Genomic DNA, 25,633 nt, shown 5'->3' with positions numbered 1-25,633 from the left:
GAAAAGATTTGGTCTAACTTTTTAGAAACCTTTTGATTAATTCCTAGCAGATGGAAATTGGAAACCAAGACATCACTCTTCTTTCTTTCCTTTCCCTCTCTTCCCATTCCATTATTTTTTTTGTTGTTGGTTTGTCTTTCTCTGTTCTCCCTTTATTTTTGGGGGGAGAAAACATTTTGATTAAAAATATGTGTATTTTTAAAAAACAAAACCTAACCACTACCACTGTGCAAAATATCTTTGCTTCCATTTTACAATATTATGGCAGAGTAATTACTTTTTGTTAACGTTTGCCTAATCCAGTATTGCACCTCTACCTATAAACTGATGTCAGTATTTTTGCTATTGGGTGCTTGGGTGTTGCATGTGTTGAGCAAAACTGAATATGAGTGGTCTGGTTTTAGATTCTTAAATTTAGGCACCCAAGTTAGAGAAATTTGAATTTGCTTTCTCTCTTGTATACACTAATTAAGGTTGTTTGGTGTTTTAAATATCTTGTCCTTGTAAACTTGAAATATGCTCTCAGCATGGATAAAAATGTCAACTTTTGTGGGATCTCCTGTTTCCTGTGCAAGAACTGATCTTGTCAGCACCAGTTTGTTTAAGTGTAATTATTGGGTAAAACTGAGAATAAAGCACATTTGACTTTGGTTTTGAGAAAAGAGTAAAACCTCTTAGGTGTGTTGTCATATAGGATTTTCTAGTCAAAGTGTGGTAAAACAATCTGAATATTTTAGTGCAGAGTTTTCCAAGCTATGGTCCATGGAGTTCTTGATGATGGCCTGCAGATAGCTGGCCTCGTGGTGATCTCCTCTTTTTCCAAGTGTTAAATCATATTAAAGACAAATGGCAAAGTAATATTAGGTAAAATATTTCAAGTAAGCATTTGCCGGAGTTGCCATAGAGAGGTTTTGTGAATCTTGTGATAAATGAAGGGTATGGGGGCAGGGGAGAGCTCCCTTTTATGACACCCAGCCAGCCAGTTAGCTATAAAATCCCTCTTAGTAGTTGTTCTCTACTTGCTTTACCTGTAAAGGGTTAAAAAGTCTCCCTGCATAGGTAAAAGAGAGGGAGTGGGCACCTGACTAAAAGAGCCAGTGGGAAGGCTAAAACTTCTTAAAATCGGGGAAAAAACTTCCTCTTTGTCTGTCTGTCTGCTCTCCCGGAGAGAAGGGCTAGAGCAGCTATGCTATAAGAAGCTTTGAGCCAGGTATGAAAAATCATCTGACTCATACCTAGAAACTACTCACTTGAAACCCCCAGATATGTAAGTAGATCAGGAAAAATCTAGGAAGACATGATTAGGTTTGTTTTATATATACAAATTTTTCTTTATGGCTTGTGGACTCCTCTGTGTTAACCCCAAATGCTTTTGTTTTGTTTTGTTTGTAACCTTGAAGCTGGACCTCCAGAAAGTTTTATGCTTAATTCTTGTAAGTGGGTTTTTTAAATCTAGCAATAGCCTGAGTTTTCAAATGTATTTTCTTTCTTTTTGATTTTAATAAATTTTACCTTTTTTTAAGAACAGGATTGGATTTTGTCCTAAAAGGTTTGTGCACATGTTGTTTAATTAACTGGTGGCAACAGCTGATGTCCTTTTATTTTCTTTCTCAGCTCTTCCCTGGAGCAGGGGTAAAAGGGCTTGAGGGTACCCCACAAGAAGGAATTCCCAAGTGCGCCTTCCTGGTTTCTCAAAGGGGTTTTAGCACTTGGATGGGTAGATGCTGCCACCACCCAAGGTCAGAGAAAACCTGTAATCTTGGGAGTTTAATACGAGCCTGGAGTGGCCAGTATTAATTTTTAGAATCCTTGCGGGGCCCCAACCTTCTGCATTCAAAGTGCCAGAGTGGGGAATCAGCCTTGACAAATGCAGGTGGAAATGGTCAGCACAAACAAGAGGTGAATGATGAGAATTTCTTTATTAAGATATGGTCCACGCCATGAAAGAGTTGCTACTAGGGCTGTTAAGCAATTAAAAAAATGAATCAAGTGATTAATTGCACTGTTGAACAATAATAGAATACCATTTATTTAAATATTTGTGGATGTTTTCTAAATTTTAAAATATATTGATTTCAATTACAACACAGAATACAAAGCTCACTTTATATATTTTTTATTACAAATATTTGCACTGTAAAAACAAAAGAAATAGTATATTTTAATTCAAGTACTGTAGTGCAATCTCTTTATGATGAAAGTTGAACTTACAAATGTAGAATTATGTACAAAAAACAACTGCATTCAAAAATAAAACAATGTAAAACTTTAGCGCCTACAAGTCCAGTGAGTCCTACTTCAGCCTATCACTCAGACAAACAAGTTTGCAGGAGATAATGCTGCCCACTTCTTGTTTATAATGTCACCTGAAAGTGAGAACAGGTGTTCTCATGGCACTGTTGTAGCCAGCATGGCAAAATATTTACGTGCCAAATGCGCTAAAGATTCATATGTCCCTTCATGCTTCAACCACCATTCCAGAATACATGTATCTGTGCTGATGACGGGTCTACTTGATAATGATCCAAACAGAGCGGACCAACGCATGTTAATTTTCATCATCTGAATCAGATGCCACCAGCAGAAGGTTGATTTTCTTTTTTGGTGGTGTGCGTTCTATAGTTTCCATATTGGATTGTTGCTCTTTTAAGACTTCTGAAAGTATGCTCCACACCTCATCCCTCTCAAATTTTGGAAGGCACTTCAGATTCTTAAACCTTGGATTGAGCTCTGTAGCTATTTTTAGAAAACTCACATTGATACCTTCTTTGAGTTTTGTCAAATCTACAGTGAAAGTGTTCTTAAAACGAACATGTGCTGGGTCATCATCCGAGACTGCTATAACACAAAATATATGGCAAAATGAGGGTAAGACACAGAGCAGGAGACCTACAATTGTCCCCAAGGAGTTCAGTCACAAATTTAACGCTTTTTTTTTTTAACAAGCATCATCAGCATGGAAGCATGTCCTCTGGAGTGGTGGCCGAGGCATGAAAGGACATTTGAATGTTTAGCATATCTGGCACATAAATACCATGCAATGCTGGCTACATAAGTGCCATGTGACTGTCTGTTCTCACTTTCAGGTGACATTGTAAATAAGAAGCAATTAGTAGTATCTCCTGTAAATGTAAACAAACTTGTTTGTCTTAGCAATTGGCTGAACAAGGAGTAGGACTGAGTAGACTTGTAGGCGCTAAAGTTTTACATTGTCTTGTTTTTGAGTGCAGTTATGTAACAAAAAAAAATCTATGAAAGTGTAACTTACAAATGTAAAGAGATTGCAGTACAGTACTTGATGAGGTGAATTGAAAAATACTGTCTTTTATCATTTTTTACAGTGCAAATATTTGTAATAAAAAATCATATAAAGTGAGCATTGTACTTTATATTCTGTATTTGTAATAGAAATAAATATATATTTGAAAATGTAGAAAAACATCCAAAAATATTTAATTTCAATTGGTATTCTACTGTTTAACAGTGCGATTAATTGTGATTAATTTTTTTAATCGTAGTTAATTTTTTTGAGGTAATAGCGTGCATTAACTGTGATTAATCGACAGCCCTAGTTGCTACCTACTGTTTTAGAGATTGGGGTCAATATTTTTTTTCTTTGTAGTAGATATTTAAAAAGGGCATAATTTAATTAGAAATATGCATCTTATTCCAGTCCCTATATTTTCTCGTCTTTGTCTTTCTTTATATTTTATATTCTTTGGGACATGAGCTATCTTATGGTTCTGTGTTTGTACAGCAATGGGCCCCTGACTAGGGCTCCTACATGTTATGTTAGTTCAAATAATTATCCTCCTCTTCCCTTCTGATCTTTAATGCTATGCTCCTAGTACTTGAATCAACAAGGCTCCATGGTTCTGGCATATTTAGCTGCTTGTGTTGGTACTGTTGGCACAAGGTGCCTTCTTTCAAATTCCCTAGAAATATGTGAAGCTATAAAGATGGAACTATTTTGTGCAATACCATTCAGCTGCACAATTCTCTGAGTTACATCATAAGGAGACTTTCCAGAAACTAGCTGTAATCTTAGAACGTTTTAAAAATAAGATGCACTGATCAGATCTTCAACATATTATTGGTATGGATCATCCCTTCATGAGTATACATTATTTCTGCTTTCTAGAGAGCTCCAACTGGGTGTTCAGATTGTTGGGGCCAAATGTATACCCTATTGCATTACTTAACACTTGGGTCCCAATGTTATAAGGAAATACAGTTTCAACCTTCACTTAGTTCTTTCTCACTGTTACAGACTTGAGGTTAGAACCTGTATACCCTCCTTTGGTGCTTTTTCATTTTCTTAACAACCAACACCCAAAATCCTAATCTGTGCAAGTACATATTGAAGCTCAATTAGCGATAGTATAGTATAGTTTTATTAGTGAGTGATTAGTTTTTAGATTAAGTTCCTTGTTGGTGCATGGTCTCCATGGTTGACTTTAGTTTTGTTTGCAAGTTTCTTGGTCCTGTTCTACAGTCAATTTTTATTCTCATTGTGATCAACATAACTGATCCCAGCAAGTCTGGATTCAAATGGTGCACATTATGGAGGGGAAAGATGTCCATAACCAACTAATATTCCCAGTGTCTGAGTGAAGGTAATTCCTTCCAGAGATGAAAGGTCTAGTTAGCCTTACTCCCTGAACATACAGTCACTTTCTAAAAAGCCTAGTTATTTAAAAGCCAAAGTATTGATGTCCAAGACTGCCTTGAAGACTGGTTATGAAAAATCCTCAAAATTGAAAAATGGAGAAGAAATAAAGGTGAGTCAAGATCAGCTCCAACTACTTCCTCATCATAGAGGAAGAGGCACATCTGTTCCTCTAGACCTTTTCTGCAGTTCAGCAAGAAATTGAAGGTCTGGGACTGAGTTTTGCTAAAGAGATTTGTCTGCATTAAAATAATTGATATCAGTGGGAACCCCTTTGACATTGAAAGTGGGCACTGTTTAATTTGGTTCTAGCCATCTTGTTTGCTTCTTCACCACTGTAGCATTCAGTATCTGATGCTGTTAAAGAGTTATTTGAGAATTTGTCTGTATGTCTGTAATGGGGCATGCTCCATCCCTGTCCTCTGATGCCCCAGAAACCTCTCAGACTCTACAGTAAGTGGAAACTTTGTGTGACTGATTTATAGTCCCATCACCAACACCAGTACAGTCTCATACAGCAAAGTATTAAGAGTGCTGGTTGCCCTTTCCCACGGGTCAAGGGAGGAACAGAGGTCTGCTTTCCTTGAGATCTCAGAGCATACTAGACTTAGCTAGCCCCAGGTCCTCACTTCCTTCCTGTGTCATCTTTTTATACACCTCAGCTAATGGCTACTTTTCATCAGTGCTCCCAGCCTGATAGCTAATTAGATGTGTATCCCCAGTCACCTTTCTCCAGGAGAACTGCTGCCTAAGTGATCAGAGTGCTAGCTCACCTGTTTGCTTTCAGCACTCTGTCACAATGCCTTAGTTGGGAACCTTCTATATGTGTGGTAACAGGAAAATGGAGGTTGCCTTGGCACTGAGGCTTTAGCTTGAAAGTTCTTTCTGCCTTGCTGCCCTGTGTAAGGGCCTTTAGCAGCCCTGTTGTGAGTCTGTTATATGGCTTTCTAAGACTGATATGGGTGGCTTATCTAGCTGTGGTTTTCCTATGACATTTTTCCTTGTGCTGCTTTCTCTCCAAAGGACCCTATGTTAGGGGTACTTCTTCCTTATTGAACATGGCATGGCTAGCTTTAGGGATGTCTTGGGGCTGAATCCAGTTTTCTAGAAGATTGGCTGCTCCTTCACCCCCTGGATCAGTTTCTAATCACCCATCAGCTTTAGGCGAACATCCATTACCTGTGTTTCCTACATGTTCTAGAGTAGGCTCTTCTGCTGAGTATATGGAGAAAGGTGATCAGTCTTCCAGTTAAGGTGCTGGACTGGGACTTGGGAGATCTCAGTTCAATTCCAAGTTGTATAAACAGCTGTTGGGTTGCATGGAGATCATAAAGCATAAGATAAGGGTGTATTTATATGTATTATTTTGCAATTTACCTTTTAATACTCTATAAATTACTTAAGTAATAACTTTTTTGTCCTAAATCTTATGTGAAGAACATTGTGTGTAGGCTGACATTTGAGTAGCATAATTACTATCTGCTGTCAGAGAGAGAAATTTCACACAGTTGAGTAGAAATATAATTGTCACATAGTGACAAAGACTGTTGGAGCAATTACCCACTTGACAATGCAGGGAACCTTTCTATATCTTTTTCTAACTTCAGTGATTTATTGAACAAAAATTCTCATCAAATATCCTTTTTGTCCAATGACTTGATGCATAAGTATATATGGCATGTGTGTCTTTATAAACACACATCATGACATTTCACACTACAGGGCCTTTCCTTTTCCCTGCAAGCTCTGAGAGAATTTTGGACTCCTTTTTATTCCCCCTTTGCTCTTTTTCTAATTAACTTGTTAAAATGCATTCATCACCTTTCAATATTTAGGAGAGTTTTGGAGATGTTGGTCTAGAGAGGATTGCTTCATTGATTCCAAGCAGGCAAAGTATCTGAAGACTTACAATCATAGAAGATTAGGGTTGGAAGAGACCTCAGGAGGTCATCTAGTCCAACCCACTGCTCAAAGTAGGACCAAACTAACTAAATCATCCCAGCCAGGGCTTTGTCAAGCCGGGCCTTAATATCCTCTAAGGATGGAGATTCCACCACCTCCCTAGGTAACCCATTCCAGTTCTTCACCACCCTGCTAGTGAAATCGTTTTTCCTAATATCCAACCTCGACCTCCCCGACTGCAACTTGAGAGCTTTGCTCCTTGGTCTGTCATCTGCCACCACTGAGAACAGCCGAGATCCATTCTCTTTGGAACCCCTCTTCAGGTAGTTGAAGGCTACTATCAGATCCCCCCTCACTCTTCTCTTCTACAGACTAAATAAGCCCAGTTCCCTCAGTCTCTCCTCATAAGTCATGTACCCCACCCCCTGATCATTTCCATTGCCCTCTGCTGGACTCTCTCCAATTTGTCCACATCATTTTTGCAGTGGGAGGCCCAAAACTGGATGCACTACTCCAGATGTGGCCTCACCACTGCCGAATAGAGGGGAATAATCACTTTTCTTGATCTGCAGGCAGTGCTCCTACTAATGCAGCCCAATATGCCATTAACCTTCTTGGCAACAAGGGCACACTATTGACTCATATCCAGCTTCTTGTCGACTGTAATCTCCAGGTCCTTTTCTGCAAAACTTCTGCTTAGCCAGTTGGTCTCCAACCTGTAGCAGTGCATGGGATTCTTCCGTCCGAAGTGCAGGACTCTGCACTTGTCCTAGTTGAACCTCATCAGATTTCTTTTGAGCCAATCCTCCAATCTGTCTAGGTCACTCTGGACCCTATCCCTACCCTCCCGTGTATATACTTCTCCCTCCAGCTTAGTGTCATCTGTCAATTTGCTGAGGGTGCAATCCATCCCATCATCTAGATCTTTAATGAAGATGTTTAGGAGGGAGGGACAGCTCAGTGGTTTGAGCATTGGCCTGCTAAACCCAGGGTTGTGAGTTCAATCCTTGAGGGGGCCACTTAGGGATCTGGGACAAAATCAGTACTTGGTCCTGCTAGTGAAGGCAGGGGACTGGACTCGACGACCCTTCAGGGTCCCTTCCAGTTCTATGAGATAGGTGTATATCTCAATGTTGAACAAAACCGGTCCCAGGACTGATGGGGCATTCTGCTTGATATCGGCTGCCAACTAGACATCAAGCCGTTGATCACTGCTCATTGAGCCTGACAATTTAGCCAGCTTTCTATCCACATTGTAGTCCATTCATCCAATCCATACTTTTTTAACTTGCTGGCTAGAATACTGTGGGAGACCGTATCAAAAGCTTTGCTAAAGTCAAGGTATATCCTGTCCACTGCTTTCCTCAGATCTACAGAGCCAGTTATCTCATCGTAGAAGGCAATCAGGTTAGTCAGCCATTCTAACAACTCGAGCCTCTTGATTTTGGAGTAGATCCCAGCACAAGCCTTGGCAGTCTTCCAGCCAGATTGGAGCATATATGTGTCTGTTACAGCTTTCCCCCTATTCCATTTTGTTTCTTACAGCTGTCTCCTTACTCCATTTTGTTTTTGTTCTCCTCCTGTGGCCGCCCCTCCCTGGCTGTTAAGTTGTCTACCAGGGCCATTGCCCTTCTCAAAGGGATGGCCACTTGTGCTGCATGCTAAGTGGGACCACTGCCCTGTTCAAAGGGTTGGTCCTGTTATCACCTTGTTAAACCTGGGCTTTGTGTAGGGTAGGCAATGTCCAGAGCTGCAAGACCTAATGTGTTTTTGAGATCCTGGGCATGAGTCATAGGCCTCATGTGCTTTTGAGTCCTGAGGTGTGAACTCACACCTATTGTCCAGGACTCTGCCCAGGCACGTCTCTGTGCTCACCTGCAGTTTTTCCCTGTGTCTCCTCCCCTGTGACAGAGGGAGCCTATCAGGATTACTGGCGGGAAGCTGCCTGAGTTTGCCTTTATAACCAGACATTTTCTGATCAGACCTCAGAGGTTACTGCATTGCCACCTGGTCTGATCAGCTAGGGGTCTTTGGGGGGCCCTCTCCCCGCTCTCGTTTGTTTTTGAGCGTACCCCCGTTTTTAAACTCCCCTCCCACGAACAACAAATTTTGCCTGGAGATCTCCTGATTATTGTGAGCGAATCGAGTCCTCTCTGCGTCCTTTGATGCTGAAACTGCTGTTCCTGCTGCTGCTTTGGGGATTGGTAAGAACTCCCTCTTGCAAACTCCCCCTGTCCTAGCTGCTGGCCTTGTTTCCCCAGCAGACAGACCCAAGTTAACTCCGTGGTCTGTGTTCTGTAACTGCTCTGCTTCTAGCTCCGCAGCGCCTTTGCTGTTAGACATAAGCCAGTGCCACTGCTGAGTTGTGCCTTCCTGGGCTGCAGGCTTGCAGTCGTCCCACTGCTGCAGTCACCACACCACACCCCCCTTGGGGCTGTATCCTGGGCCCACACCACTCTGCCCTCTGAAACTACCCCTAGCATAAGGTGCACCCATTAGGTTAGGTTTAGCCTTTAGTCTAGATAAGTTGTAATTTCATTTTGCATAGCTGTGGTTAAGTTAGGTTTAGAGAATTGTTTGTATTGTGCTCTGCAAGTTAAGTTTAAGAAGTTGTTGCATTGTGTTCTGTTGCTTGCTAATTTGTGTAGTCTTGGTTAAGTTAGATCATAGATAAGATTTTGCTGTGTTCTGTATAATTGTGATTAAGTCTGTCTTCTCACTGTCAGCCCCCCCCCCCCCCCCGGCTTCCTCTGTGTCTCCCTGACTTGTTGCAGTCTTTGCTGCTTAAACTTACAACCTGTTTGTTCTCTGTCTCTCTCTGAGTTTAAATCTCCCTCCGCAGTGCCTCTGCCTTTGCTCTCTGCTCCACCTCATGCTCTCTCTCTTTTAATTCCTTCCCTCACGTGTTCACCCTGCTCTTACTGTTGCCAAACCTCAATTGTATTGCTAAAGTCTAGCATAAAACCCCATTGGTTACTTTTTCTCTCTGATACACCTCACATTCTACATTTACACCACTGTGACACATTTTTACCTAGGATTGTTGCTACTTAACATATTTTATCCATAACTGCTAGTTGGTTATATGCTGCTGTAACACACCCTTTACATAGAAATTATTAGCTACCTGTTACATTTATATTTCAATGTTAATTGGTTACCAACTGTATTGTACCCCACTATTGAAACCCCCTATACTATTTACTAAAAGAAACCCCTCCCCAATTGTCTACCTTAACAAACCCCATACCCCTCACTATTGAATTTTCCCTGTTTTTTATATTTTCTTAAAGTTTATTTTGCACCCCACCAGTGCAGTAATTGTCCCCCAAGATCCCCTACTTGCTGGCAGGGTCAATATGCAGTTCCTGAAAGAGCATAGACAACTCGTACCTCCTGATACTGGGGCGGGGGGAGGATGCCCAGCCTGGGGCCACTGCACTCACCCCTCCCCACAGATTTACATTCAGCTGCTCTCCCTGGCAGCTGGACCCGGGTGAGCAGCGGGAAGGAGTCATTTCTCATGGTGGCTGGGCGGGGCTCCAGCGTGGGGAAGCGACCAAGCATGGTTGGCGCATGGGCGGAGCAGGGAGTGGGGCCATGGTCCGTACAGCGGGGCCCACAAAAGATTCATCCAGCCCTGTGTGCAGTACAGCAGCTGCCTGAGAGAGAGCCCGGCTGAGGCAGCACCCCACTCCCCTCCCGGGCCTGGCTGCCAGGGACAGGGGCCGAGCGAGCCAGAGCCCTCCTCACCCGGCACGTTTCCGGCTTGTTTGGCAACTGTCCTCAGCACCCTGGCCGCCGGGCCCAAGCTGGGACACTGCCCTAGCCAGGCTCTTTCAGGCAGCCGCCATGCTGCATGGAGCAGTGACCTGGAGCAGCTGGCGTGAGAAGCAGCTGGGACTGCACCTTCTGCTTCCTGCTTGGGCCCAGCTGCCAGGGACAGGGGTCGAGTGTGCCAAAGGGCAGGTGCAGCAGAAGAAGGGAGCCCCTCCCCCTGCCTCCCTCCCCCGGCAGGCCAAACAGAAATACTGGGGGGGGGGGTGACTAACCATCACCTCAGCGAAAGAGCATTCTTCTAAATAAAAGAGAAAAATCCTCAAACACCAAATTGTTTGCCTCTTTTTTTCACTTTTGTAATTACCACTGTGTTTATAGCTGTTTACAAACAAAAATTGTAATAAGGAATACAAGACTAAAAAGTAAAAGATTGCCCAAATTTTCAATGCTCAGTAAATCGTGTCATAACAGAGGCTGGCAAAAACTTGCACTTCCCGGAATTAGGCTTGGAAGGATTAGATTTTTATTGGTAAGTGTCAGTAATGTTCGATTTCACTATATATATGCAAACTGACACAATTCCATCCTAATCAAAATTTGTGGATAAAATAAGAAAAATGCAGCTTGAGGGACTTACTAGAGTCTAATTTAAGGATATTTATATTGTATATTTTTACATGGGATATTGGCAATTTGTGTTTTAAGAGTTGTAAAGCTTTAACTTATTGAATCTCAACATCTATTATAATTAAGCAATTGTCTGCCCTCCCACCCCGATAATTTCCGGCAGTTTGAAAATGTAAACTGAAAAAAATGCTTATGCATATATATCGGCCATCAAAATTATATAAATTTTTTTTTTGCCAAGTTTTTACGTAATGTATCGCAGAATAGGAAATTGCTAGTAGTGTAGTAAAAGTTTATTATATTCTAGAGAAAGAGGGCACTGTATATGGTTATTTTACTTGAAAATTTTTGAGAGAAATAAAATCAAGATTTGACTTGTCATAATACATTTTATTATCTCTTTGGAGGAAATACGTTATGAAATGTAGGGTTAGAAAGAATGCATCTTATTGATGGAAATGACTAATACGCTTTGAATGTCATACCTTTTGTGTGGGTGATAAAAACAGTCTGTAGTGATTATTTTGGGTGATATAAGTGTTCCAGTGCAGGCAGGATGTTGCTGGACTGATATCTGTTGTAGTGCTTTGTATTAATAGAAAAATTGGGAACTACTGACAATGCCCCATATAACGTTGTGGTTTAGTATTAGAATGAAAAGTAACTTATAAAGGATGGTTAAATTTTAAAACTTAATATTGTCACATTTTGTTAATGGAGAAAGTGTATGAGGGTATTTGGTTTTTTTTCCCAGTCTTAAGCAGCATGCTTTCTTATACTTTTTTAATTGCTTAATTGCCAATTTGTGACCCCTGTGTATAGCCCTAGTAAACACGGTTTGCACAGGGGCTCTGAATGGATCAAATGGTGGGGTCTTCCATCCTTATTCTTTCTCTGAATGCCAGTTCAGGAATGTGACTCCCACTATTTTAGTCACATGGGGTTCTTTCCATGTTTTAAGGGATGTTGTCACGATTAAAGACAAACAAAATAATCCCATTTATAAATGGTGCTTATTTTCTTTAAAGAATAAAAAATACAAACAACAATGTTTTGTACTTGCAGTTTCTTCTGTATATCTCTGTGGAGAGCTTTCAGCAGATTACTCCTTTGACAGCCTTGGCTCCCCTTTGGGGGTTGGGGGGAACCCGTCTCTAGGTAAATTTAAGATCAAAGTATATTCTTTCCAAAGTCAGTAGTGAGTCCTGTCTCAGTAGATCATAAATTCTTTTAGTTATCTATACATGGGGAAGGGAATTTTGTTTTAAAGGTTGGTGAATCCTGTTTGGTTTAAAAACTGTTCATAAATGGGGAGAGTTAAGTAATCTTAACTAAATCCCTGTGATATGCAGGAGTTTTTAACTCAGTTATCTAAAAGAAGCTATTCAAGGTATGGTCTTGAGACAAACAAATAAATGACTATTAAGAATCTTAAATTCCAATTAAATCCCACTATTTCTGTTTACCAAGATTATCCATGAATCTTCTCAAGCAATACATTATCTAAACAATCTGGTGTTTAACAAGAGAAGCTGTTAATACTTTAAATTATAATATTATTTCAATATCCCATTAAAATTATGACAAGAATGATTTAAATTTAATCCCTTGGCTGAGCTTTTGCAAACTCCCCCTCACCAATGATGATGAAGTATTGCAGAGGTAGTGCTGGGCTGTAACGGAGCTTCCTTTTGATGCTGTATTATGACTACTTCTTTGTTTTAGCTGCCTTGTTGCTGCTGCTGTTTGCTTGCATTTAGAGATGAGACGGAGGGCTGGTCTACACTACCGCTTGAGTCAATGTAACTTGTGTCACTCAGGGGGGTGAGAACAACACTCCCCTGAGTGATGTAAGTTACATCGACTTAAAATAGTGTCCACACCCATGCTATGTCAGTGGGAGAGAGTCTCTCATCGACATAGCTTCCACCTCTCGTGGAGGTAGAATAATTATGCTGACAGCAGAGTGCTCTTCAGTCGGCAAAGCATGTCTTCACTAGATGTAGCGTGTTAGTATAGATTTGCTCTAAAACAGTGGTGCCCAACCTTTTTCGTCTGGCAGGCACCAGACGACGAGCCATGGAGGACCGTGGCGGCGGGCAAACATCCACTGAAATGCCGCCGACAAGCAGCAACGTCAAGAGGTGTCACTGCCGACAAGCAGCATCATCCAGAGGCATTGCCGCCGAAATGCCGCCGAAAATCGGCGGCATCTTGGCGGCGACACTTCTGGATGACGCTGCTTGTCGGCGGCATTTTGGCAGATGCTCGTCCTTCTGTTCAGTCCATTTTCCGATCTATCGTAGTTCCATCATAGAGTTTAAGGCCAGGAGGGCCCACCAGATCATCTAGTCTGACTTTTTGTATATCCTAGCCAACATCACCCAGCTACCCACAAACTAAACACAAAACCTTGGTGTAATTTCAGTTATTAGACCCCTCCGGAGACTGTATCTAAGGGCTTATCTACATGGGGGTCATGTTAGTTCTCACTAACTTTAATTTGCAATCGGATGACCTCTGTCCACATCACAGAAAGGCTTAAGGTGTACTGACTAGTTAGTTAATACATATTCTGTACTCCACTTTGAAAGTATATCAAGATCATTGCTTACTGAGTTAGTGAGGACTAATGTTCATATGCACACCTTTCATTTGCACTAGCTTGTCAGTCCACTAACTGCTATGCCACATAGGTTTGCATGATGACAGGACTGACCTGTCTGTTTATGTGTGCGCTCTCTTCTGCTCTGGGGTCATGTAGAGTAGATTTCACCGCCGTATTTAGATGCTGGCGCAAAGCCAGGTTCGTTCCATTTGGAGTATCATACCTCTGTGTTCTAGCAGTACTATTATGAGTGCAATTGCTAGTATTATACAATGCTTTCTGCAGCTGCATGGAGCTGTCTGGGGGGTCACTGATCTCATCGCTGGGGACATGCAAATGAGGAGACAGCCCTTTCCAAAAAATACTAGAATAAAGAGGTGTATGTATGTAGCCATCTCTGAGCAGGTGGCTAAGAAGGGTCATGGCTGGGACCCTATTCAGTGCTGCAATAAGAGCAAGGAGCTGAAAAGTGATTACAAGAAAATGAGAGACAAAGAGGGCTCTAGCAGTGCTCCTGTTCCTCCTAGTATGAGGAACTGGACAGTATTTTCTCCTGGGATGCCACCACCAAATCTCAATTTAGTGGACCGCACTGAAGGCACCAAAGATGACCTGGATTTGGATGAGGAGATTTCCCTGCCAGACAGCCTGGATCTCTTTGTTTCAAAAGAGCCTGAATTAGCTCCAGAGGGCACATACCGCGATACCCAGTCTTAGTCCCGAGGAGGGTATGTAGGCTAGTAAGTGTCTTTCCTTTCGTACACTAATTTAATCTAGCAGTTTTGGAGCTAGGAGCCTTTCCAAGCCCTTGCTTCTCCCCCTTGTTCCTCCACCTGTGTGCTGAAAATGGTGACTGTGATGGGAGAATTCAGCTCTAAAACACGTTGCTGTCCCAACAATAGAGCGTTTACTGCCCTCCACCAGGCCAGCACCGATCCCCAGTCCTGACCCGCTTCCCAGCCAATCGCTGTAGCCTTCCTGTTCCCCTGCTCACATGCTCAGAATAGTGAACACAGTGTGCTATGGGCCTGGCTTGTATAGTGAATACATCTGTTGAAACATGCAATATAGGGCAAAAAGTACTTTGATTCACAGTTTATGTTCTATGCCTGAAGTTACAATGTATTCTAGGAGGTATGTCCCATGATCATATTTCATAGCCATGAAGATTCACATTTTTCTGAGCACTTTGTGCATGTCTTCAGGGAGATTAAGCAGAATTTGAGGCAAAGAAGGTACTTTGTGGTGGACATTGTATGGTACAGCAGCCTTATCATTCATGCCAGCATAGATCATGATGCCCTTCCACTCCTGAAACGCTTTTGGGGGACCATCCTGGTGAATATCATCACTGCTATCTTTCTAGTCTGTCCTTAACTTTTTTGAATAAGTCCATCTTCTGCTTCCTAGTCATACAAATCAGCGTAACATCCTCCAAAGTAATCACTGACTAAAGAGGCTTAAAGGCAATCACTATACAGCTCTTATTTCACTGCCACCATTCCCCAATCCATTGCTCAATATTTCTGACACCCACTGTCCCTGGATACTGGAACCTGCAAAGCAACAGCACACGCTGCCTGTCTCAAATTGGGATAACCACCCAGCTCTGAAAATATCCCATAATTACAACAAGATTCATTATAAGCACAGAGGGGAAAAACGGTGAAAAACAACCTCTGATCACTGATGTCTCCCAAGAGGAAGAAGCTCAGGGGATGGTGTTCCAAAAGAGTGGGGAAAATTTATCATGACACTAAGCTGGGGGGAGAGGTAGATAGGGGCCTGAGTGACCTAGGCAAATTGGAGGATTGGCCCAAAAGAAATCTGAGGTTCAACAAGGACAAGTGCAGAGTCCTGCACTTAGAATGGAAGAATCCCATGGACCGCTACAGGCTGGGGACGGAGTGGCTAAGTGGCAGTTCTGCAGAAAAGGACCTGGGGATTACAGTGGATGAGAAGCTGGATATGAGTTAACAATGTGCCCTTGTTGCCAAGAAGGCTAATGGCATATTGGTCTGTATTAGTAGGACCATTGCCAGCAGATCGAGGGAAGTGATTATTGGGCTCTATTCAGCACTGGTGAGGCCACATCTGGAGTATTGCATCCAGTTTTGGGCCCCCCACTACAGAAAGGATGTGGACAAATTGGAAAGAGTCTAGCGAAGGGCAACAAAAATGATCAAGGGGCTGGGGCACATGACTTACAAGGAGAGGCTGAGGGAACTGGGCTTGTTTAGTCTGCAGAAGAGAAGAGTGAGGGGGGATTTGATAGCAGCCTTCAACTACCTGAAGAGGGGTTCCAAAGAGAATGGATCTCGGCTGTTCTCAGTGGTGGCAGATGACAGACCAAGGAGCAATGCTCTCAACTGCAGTGGGGGAGGTTGAGGTTGTATATTAGGAAAAACTATTTCATTAGGAGGGTGTGTATGGGGAGATTTTTGGCAAACCCAGTAAAGTGCCAAAGTGAAAGTTAAAACCACTATGGCTTATTGCTAAAACCAGCCAAGTCAGCAGGCTGTAAAGTGGCTATGCAGCTTGACCAAGGCAGGAGGGGAGCGGTGTTTGGGTGCCACAGAAAGGATAGCTTGACCCCATGTCCTTCCTGATAAGAATTATGTTTGAAGTTGCTGATGCATGCATTTTAGAAGAGTGGGATGTGCCCCAGGAATCTCTCTATTGGGGCATCAAGGCTGCAACCTCTGGAAAAACCCACACCTGGTTAATCAATAATCAGAAGGAACCTCTTGCTTGACCGTTGAAACTGCTTACTTAACAAGTTTTCTTTAAGGGAGATGTCATTCTATTACTAATGTATAAATAAGGGGGGAAAGTTTGAGGCAGTTGGACTCTTTTGGACTCTCCTTCTGGATACATCTTGCGGTCCTCATCGGCAGATGGAAGATTTGGCCACCAGAAGCCTGCTCCTGTGTCATTAGAGAGCGCACTCAGCTGTGGTAATTATCGAGGGTTGTGGGTGTTTTATTAACCTGTTGCGTATGTGTAAGTGCTTAAAGCTAAACTTTACTTAGTCTCAAGTGAAAGCACTCTTGTGTTGTCCTGTTTGTGCCAGCCATCTATCGGTCAGATGGCCGTGTCTCCCCTGATTTGTTTCCTGACACCTTCTCGCACAGAGTAAAAGTTACCAAGAGCTTTGGGTTGAAAGAACCCTGGGTAACAGGTGGTGAAGCACTGTAATGGGTTACCTAGGGAGATGGTGGAATCTCCATCCTTAGAGGTTGTTAAGGCCCGGCTTGACAAAGCCCTGGCTGGGATGATCTAGTTAGTATTGGTCCTGCTTTGAGCAGGGGGTTGGACTAGATGACCTCCTGAGGTCTCTTCCAACCCCAGTCTTCTATGATTCTATGTGGGGTAATAACCACTGATGGACCTTGTGACCTGATGTGCTTAGGACTGCCCTCAGTGGAAATGCCAAGGTAAGGGCAGTCTGCAAAAGGGAGAGCAGATATTCCCAAGACTGGTGGGTAACACTGAAATTAATCTCCCCAACAATCACAAACTGTGCTTCTGATCCCCACACTGGTTATCAAGAATCCAAAAAACAGAAGGGGGAAAAAAAATAAACCACACAGCCCCTTTATTGCATTTCAGTTCTCTGGCTCCTAATAAGCACCTAGGTCCAGTGCAGTGAGAAGTTATTTTAAAAACTCTGTTCACAGATAAAACATGTTTTTCTGACCCCAAAGGGTCAGCCATGTTACCAGGTCAGTATACGTTTGGATCATACCCAAAATACCACACTGCCAGCCAACGGTTTATTATAAAGGAAAAACAAGGAGAGGTATGTTAAATGGTAAAGCAGTCACATACATACAAAGACTTCGAAGTCCATATATCAGGTTCTTAGCAATATTGGTGAGTTTGCTGACTTGAAAGTCCCTCTGGAACACATCCACAGCTTGGATGGGTCATTCAGTCCTTTGTTCAGAGCTTCGTTTGTAGAAAAGTTACTTCAAAGGCAAGAAGCAGGACTGAAGACAAAATGGAGAAGATGCTGCTGTCTTTTATAGTCTTTTTGCCATGCAACTTGTATTTCCTCTGTTCCAAACACAAGCTGCACAGCCTGGAAGCCTTAGAGTTGTGTTCATAGCATGCCTCTGCATGCCTTGCTGAATCATAAGGGGTATCCCTTTCCTTTTCTCAATGGGTCAGTTGAATAGCTGATGTCTCTTGATCGGCCATCAAGCAGGGTAGGCAGTGCTGATGCCAATCTATCGGGAGTGTCAGCCAGATGCACAACACAAGTTTGGAACTACAGACTACCATACATATAACTTACAATGCAAAGTATACAAACACACAAACAAGATTATCATACTTGGCAAATTGTAACATCTTTGCTGATACCTTACATGGCATATCTGGCACAATTCATTGCATTTTTTACAATATTGGTATTCATAATATCCTAAAGTGTCCCCCAGATTCCATATAGTGTCACAGACCTATCCTCCATGAACTTATCCAATACTTTTTTTGAACCCACTTATAATTTTGGCCTTCACAACATCCCCTGACAACAAGTTCCACATGCTGACCATGCATTGTATGAAGATGTACTTCCTTCTGTTTGTTTTAAATCTGCTCCCTATTGATTTCATTGCATGACCCATGGTTCTTGTGTTATGTGATAGGGTAAATAACACTTTCCTATTCACTCTCTCCACACCATTCATGATTTTATACACCTCTATCATGTCCTCACCCTTAGTAGTCTCTTTATATGGAGGCTGTTTCATATCACTAATCATTTTTTGTTGCCCTTCTCTGTATCTTTTCCAATACTAATATATCTTTTTTGAGATGAGGCAACCAGAACTTCATGCAGTATTCAAGATGTGGGCATACCAGGGACTTATATAGTGGCATTAAAATATTTTCTTATTATCTATCCCTTTCATCATGGTTCCCAACATTCTCTTAGTTTTTTCAGTTGCCACTGCACATTGAGCGGATGTTTTCAGAGAACTGTCCATGATGACTCCAACATCTTTCTTGAGTGGTCACAGCTAATTTGAAACCCATAATTTTATATGTATAGTTGGGATTATGTTTTCCAAAGTGCATTACTTTTCATTTATCAGCATTGAATTTCATCTTCCATTTTGTTGCCCAGTTTTCTGAGACCCTTTTGTAGCTCTTCAGTCTGCTTGTGACATTACCATCTTGAGTAGTTTTGTATCATTTGCAAATTTTGCCATCTCACTGTTTACCCCTTTTTCCAGATCATTTATGGCGTAGGAATCCCAGGTGTAGGAATCTCCCTTACATCCTTGCAAGAGACCGATTACAAAAATTAATTTGGCTTCTCCACAATGACCTTGTCTCCCTGAGTGCTACTTTAGCACCTCAATCATCCAGTGGCCTCCCTGATTATTTGGCAGGCTTCCTGCTTCTGATGTACTTACAAACTAACATCATTTTTTTTTTAATCTTTTGCTATTTGCTCTTCAAATTCTTTTTTTGGGCTGCCTAATTATACTTTTACACTTGATTTCCAGAGTTTGTGCTCCTTTCTATTTTTCTCACTAGGATTTGACTTCCAATTTTTTAAAATGTCTTTTTTTGTCGGGTTTTTTTTACTCTTGTTTAGCCATGATGGCATTTTTTTTATTCTATTTTATGGTGTTTATTTGGGGTATACATATAGTTTGAGCTTCTATTATGGGTTTTTAAATACGTTTCCATACACTTATTTCACCCTTGTGACTGTTCCTTTTAATGTCTGTTTAACTAGCCGCCTCTTTTTTGTATAGTTCCCTTTTTGAAGTTAAATGGTGCTGTGGTGAGTTTCTTTGGAATTTCCCCCTCCCATGGTGTTAAATTTAATTATTTTGTGGTCACTATTACTGAGCAATTTAGCTATATTCAACTGTTGGACCAGATTCTGTGTGCCATTTTAAAGCTAAATCAAGAGTTTCCTCTCGCTTTGTGGGTTCCAGGGCTAGCTGCTCCAAGAACAGTCATTTAATGGTGTCTAGAAATTTTATCTCTGCATTCCATCCTGAGGTGACATATTCCCAGTCAATACGTGGATAATGGAAATCCTTCATTATTGCTGGGGTTTTTCTTTTTGTAGCCTCTCTAATTTCCTTGAGCATTTCACAATAATCATTCTCATTCTGGGCAGGTGATTGAAGGTATTTTCCTACTGCTTTACTCTTATTAGTCAAGCATGGAATTTCTGTGTGTAAAGTTTCTGTGGTACAGTTTGATTCATTTAAGATGTTTACTACATTTGACTCCATTCTTTCTTTCACGTATAGTGCCACTACTCCACCAGCACGATCTACACTGTCATTCCTATTTCTTTTGTACCCTGGGATTGCCATGTCCCATTGATTGTCATCATTCCACCAAGTTTCTGTGATGCTTATTATATCAATATCCTCAAGTAATCACAGGCACTCGAATTCACCCATCTTAGTATTTAGACATCTAGTATACAAGCACTTCTAAAATTTGTCAATATTTTGCCTTCATGAGATGTGCTGTAGTTGAATGGGACTCTTTCTTTGACTATTTTTCTTCAGTTCCACCTGTATTTTATCAATTTCTATCGTCTCTTTTTTTTTTTTTACTAGGATATAGAGTATTCCATTTAATAAATCCTCTCCTAAGGGTTGTGTTTGTCTGAACTGTGTGCTCCTCTGCACTTGTCTGCTTTCTCCCAGCGCTTAGTTTAAAAACACCTCTACAACCTTTTTAATTTTACATGCCAGCGATCTGGTTCCATTTTGATTTAGGTGGCATCCATCCTCAGAGCCCTGCAAATCCATGTATATTTGCAGACCATTTTTGTGGATAGTGGCTTGGATCCAGATACAACTGCGCAGGGCTCTACTCACCAGCAGGGCCTGGCCCGCAGCATCGGGCTTGGGCAGCCCAGGGGGCACAGCACGCTTGGGGTTGTTGGCCAGCAACTTGTGGCTGGGGATGGTGGCAGGTTGGAGCTGGGGCCTGCCCCCAGGGATTGGAGTGGGCTGGGCCCTGGCACCTCACTCCTCCAGCCCACTGTGATGCAACATGCACTGCTGCTGCCGTGTGCCATTGTTCAGGAGCCCTCAGGAGCAGCACTTGATGCAACATCCCTGCCTCCCAGTCTCTCCCTCTGCGCCATCCCTTCTCCTCGAGACCCTTACCCCACCGCCCCACCCTCACACTGCCTCTTCCCTGCAAGACCCCGCCCTCCCACTCACTCCCTCCCATCTCCATTACTAGCCCTTGTAAGATGGCTTGCTGCTGCCGGTGCAGATGCAGATACAGCGGATCATGGGTTGATCCTGTCGGATGCGGATCCCCATTTTTGTACCCACACAGGGCTCTATGCATCCTTTTTGTACAGGCTCCTCCTTTTCCCAAAAACTCCTCAGTTTCTAATAAATCTAGCTCTCTCTTCTGAACATCATTGCCTCATCCACACATTGAGACCCTGCAGTTCTTCCTGGCTAATGGGCCCTGTATGTGGAACTGGAAGTATTTCAGAGAATGCTACCATGGAGGTCCTGGACTTTAATCTCTTACCTACCAGCCTAAAGTTGGCCTCCAGGACCTGTCTCCTACCTTTTTCCTATGTCAGTGGTATCTACTTGTACCATGACTACCAGGTCATCTCCAGCACTGCACATAAGTCTCTCTAGATGTCTCGAGAGGGCCACAAACTTCAAACCCAGCAGGCAGTTCACCGTGTGGTTCTCCTGGTCATCACGAACACATCTATCTATATTTTTAATAATCGACTCCCCCCCCCACTACTCTTTTGTGTCTCTCTTCCTAGTACCAGGGATCACCTGCTCTGGTGGGGTATCCGTAGTACGATAGGATACCATGACATCATCTGGAAGGAGGGTCGCAACTGTGGGTTAATTTCTCTCCACTCCAGATTGATGATCTTGTTCTCTGAGATTTTTATCCTCCTCAACAGCACAGAGGCTGTTAGATGGTGGGAGGGGACCGCTTTACTGTGTCCTGGAAAGTCTTGTCTGTGTATCTCTGTCTCCCTTAGCTCCTCCAATTCAACTACTGTGGTCTGAAGAGCTTGTACTCTAACTCTGAAGGCCATGATCTGTTTGCATTAAGTGCGCACACATGCCACCAGCCTACAAGGCAGGTAATCATACGTGTTGCGTTCAGTGTAATAAAGTGGATAGTCCCCACTCTGTCGCTCGACTTCTGCCTGCATTATCTTTCCTCTTGTAGTGGTTTATTTTTGTTTGTGTGAGGTTTGTTGTTGCGTGTGTTTGATTTTTGTGGGTGATGGTGGTGGGAGAATTATTGGCCTAACTTTTTAGAGAATGTTGATTAGGTTGATCTGACCTGGGTATGGTCCCCCGCTGTGCCTGAAATAACCTCATGAAGCGTGTTACCTTATTAGTAAAATGGTCCCAATGATGCTTACCTCCCTCCTAGGATAGAAATATGAGGCCTGACTTCTTGTTAATGGATGTAAAAATGCACATGAATATTAGTTAGTCAGTAGAAGAGATGAGAGCAGAAATCAGTCTCCTGGCTTCCAGCCCATCTCATGAGGAGTGTCTCATTATGAGCGAGATTTTACTTGAGATGTAGGCAGGCATGAGAGGGATGCCACATGTTTGAGTGTAATGTGAGAAGCATGATACTCAGTTGGCAGTTCTGGCTGTGAAGGTCTTTAAGGCTTCATGTGAGGAGGCATACTGGGCCTCTCTGGTTCTAGGGTGAACCAGTCCTGGCCTGAGCTTGTCCTTGTTAATTTCTTAACTAAACATCAGGTGATGTATGACCTACTGACATTCCCTAAGGATGGGCACAAAAGCTAGGGATCTGGTTTATGAATTCTGGCCTAAAAATCTCAGAATGTGGGATATTTTAGGCAGGTTTTTTTTTTTTCCTCTGTTTGTTGCAGTTAGACTCGGTCATCTTTCAGGTAGTCTGAAGCCTTGGCTAAAGAGGTTCTTGGTGTTCCTCTGAGGTATTCTTTACTTCTGGGGGGATTCTGCGTCAAAACATTCAAAATTCTGCATACTTTATTTGTCAGAATAATGCGGTGTAATCACAGCAGTTTCAATGTTTTGGTAATTTATTTAAACTACAATACAGAAAAAAGTCATAACTATTCAGCAGTTCCTAAACACATGAAAGTTAAGTTACAAACACTTGGTAACTAATACCCTGCATTCCAGTTATAATCTTGGATTTTCATTTAAATTACATTACAGAACACTAAACAGCTCCCTCTTCCCCCTCCCCGCACAAGAAAAAAAAAGTAGAATGTCATTTTTAAATTGCCAGATGGGGTCACTACCCACAGTTTGGGAACTGCTGGCATTGGAGCAATGGTATAGAACAAATGGGAATAAATTTAAAATTGCTGTAAAGCATAACTTTACCGTACAGATTCTCACTCTGTCTTTTGAGCATGATGTGTATATGGCCCTATCTAGTAAAAAAAAATATTGTCGCTATCAGCGCTTGAATCTTTAGCTCTTTTTGGACCCTGCCTTTGAGTTTGTGACGTACACTGGGACCCTAATTACAGTTTAGAGCTCTGGTTGATATTGCAATATAATACTTTAAAAAAAACAACAAAAAAACCCCAACTAAATCTTTATCTACACACTGGTTTCAAAGCAAGGTAAGCTGCACCAGTGCAAGTCACTTTTCATGCAAGGGCAGCACATTTACACTAGGGACTTCATTGGTGCAGTTCCTCTGGTGCAGCTATACCAGTGCGATAACAGTGGTGGTAAAGCTTGAGGTGTATCCAAAATGTTGGCTATGTGTCGTCGTCGTTTCTAACAATCCATATTCTTTACCTACAATTTTGTGTCTCCTGCCTTCTGATTAAGGTCAGATCACCTGGTTTGGCTATGAAAGCCCTCGTAGCTTCTGGGACTATATCCGAGTAGCTTGCCGTAAGGTTTCACACAATTGCATCTGCAGCATCGAGAATATGGAGAATGTCGGTTCTTCTAGAGCAAAGGTAAGAAATAAAACATCAAGGTGGCTGCAAATTACATCATTTATTGTATGTACATCTTAATCTTTATTTTTGTTCCCAACAGGAAAATATAACTGGTTAAATTTATCCTGTAAAATCCTTCACAGTTTTTTTTTTTAAAAATAACTATTTATTTGGGAAGTTTTACAAATCATTGCCATGTAAATAGCAGAAAAAGAATGATAATCATTACAACAGTGAGCTTATTTTTTTTTTGTTTAGAGAAAAATAATGTAGGAATATAAATCTCATCAAATCTTTCTATTTAACAGAGTGTTTATCGTATAACAGGTCGAGCCTGTTCACAGCATCCCAAACGTATTGTTTCTGGTGATTTTATTAAATTGAGTGAAACTACTGACTCTATTCATATTTATCAAATCAAGCATGTCTATCAAATATTAATAATTTTAAAAAAAGACGTGCTTTTTTTCCCCTGCAGATTAATGTATTTTGTCTGAGTCCTGAATAAATGGTACCCAAATATCAAAGTATCTTTGTCCTCTTTAATTTTTCAATAACATCCTCCCATTTATTTTGGAACCATTCTTCACGTTTTGGGCTATCAGTTGTCTAGTGCCTATTAGTAGATGAGAGATTAGTTCTTCTTTTCTTTGAGACTGTTTCCTCTAGGAAGCCCCACAAGGATTACCGAGGATAATAAATATACAATAATTGATAATGTTTGGTTATGAAGTGCATCCCAGTACTCTCTGGACTTGTCCACTCCATGTGCATAAAATCTCTCTTCTTTTCACCACAATTTCTCCAACATTTATCCTCATTCAATTTTTATATATAAATAAAATAATTTTTAATCTGACTGGCATACTACTGAAACAGTATCTTAAAGAAATTTTCTTTTATCATCCTACATTCTGAGGTTGCAGGTCCTGTTTCGCAGATCAAAACACATTCCTCTGGGGGTAATTTGTCTGTTCAAATCCTTCTTCCTCTGTGTCATACGGGGGCATTTCTTGGTTGGGAAAGTTGTCTGCAAAGTTTGACAATGTTTTCTCCCCTAATTGACCAGAAGCCAACATTTCTTTTAAAGTTAGTTTCTGTATAAAAAACACTTTTCTAGAAAGTGGAGAAAATAATATCTAACTTGAAAGTGCCTTAGGAGAGTGGGCCAGTCTGACACACACTGGTTGGAGCCACTGTGTTATCTCTTTGCCACAGCAAGAATGAGCTTTGTTGAAGGTTAGACTATGTGTGTCAGCTCCCAGCCACCCCAGAGTGTCTTCTCAACCAGCAAACTCTTTGAGACTCTACCAGTCTTAGCTTTGCCTAGCAGGTAACAATCAATGAACTTCAGCCACTGAGCACTTCAGAGTTGTCTCTCTACAGCAGGCCTGCACAACTCGTAAAGCGTCGAGGGCCACATTACTCCAAAGAAAACAGCCGAGGGCCGAAACCTCCTGGCCCCGCAGAAACACCCCGCCCCAGGGCCGTCCAGCCCTGCAGAAACAAACCCTCCTTCCCTAGCGCCGCCCCACCAAAACAGCTGTGGGCCAAAAAGGAAGGTTGGAGGTGGGGAGGTGATACTTTATTTTAAATCAACTGGGGGCTCCCAGCTGAAGAGGTGGCTGGGAGCCCTCAGGGTCAAATTAAAGGGCTTGGGGCTCCGGCGGCTGGGGGAACCCGGCAGGGCTGGCTCTAGGTTTTTTGCTGCCCCAAGCAAAAAAAAAATTTGGCTGCCCCCCGTCCCAGCCCTGGGCTCCCCCTTGTCCCCCCCTGATGCCCCAATCCTGGGCTCTCCCCCCACTGACCCACACCCCCTGCCGCCTCAGCGCTGGGCTTCCCCCTTTCCTCCCCATCAGTGCCCTCCCCCCACACCTCCTGCCTCCCCAGCCCTGGGTCACTGGTAACACTCCCAGGGCAGGTCATTCAGCAAGAATTTTGGATGTGCACAAAACACAGACAGGATTGGTTCCCATATGGTGCAGAGCTGCAGTAAAGTGGAACAATTTTCAGCTTCAGGATTGGAGGATATCTGGATGCATATTATAAGACTGTCCTCAATAAATAAGGAAAAGTTGAGGTG

General features: G+C 42.3%; 1 protein-coding gene across 4 annotated transcripts in view; it reads left to right on the top strand.

Moving 5' to 3' along the window:
* The window catches only part of RUNDC3B (RUN domain containing 3B), a 159,160-nt gene that overhangs the window by 27,003 nt on the left and 106,524 nt on the right, over positions 1-25,633 (top strand). For all 4 annotated transcript variants that reach the window (XM_045007000.1, XM_045006999.1, XM_045006998.1 and 1 more), the window contains exon 3: positions 23,435-23,568. In XM_045007000.1, the coding sequence (XP_044862935.1) occupies positions 23,435-23,568 (134 nt within the window). The remainder of the gene's footprint in view (positions 1-23,434; positions 23,569-25,633) is intronic.

Source organism: Mauremys mutica, chromosome 2 (genome assembly GCF_020497125.1).
Source record: "Mauremys mutica isolate MM-2020 ecotype Southern chromosome 2, ASM2049712v1, whole genome shotgun sequence".
In the NCBI taxonomy this organism is placed as follows: domain Eukaryota; kingdom Metazoa; phylum Chordata; order Testudines; family Geoemydidae; genus Mauremys; species Mauremys mutica.
Note: the sequence above shows the minus strand (reverse complement) of the source record. Positions and strands in the feature narration are given on the sequence as shown.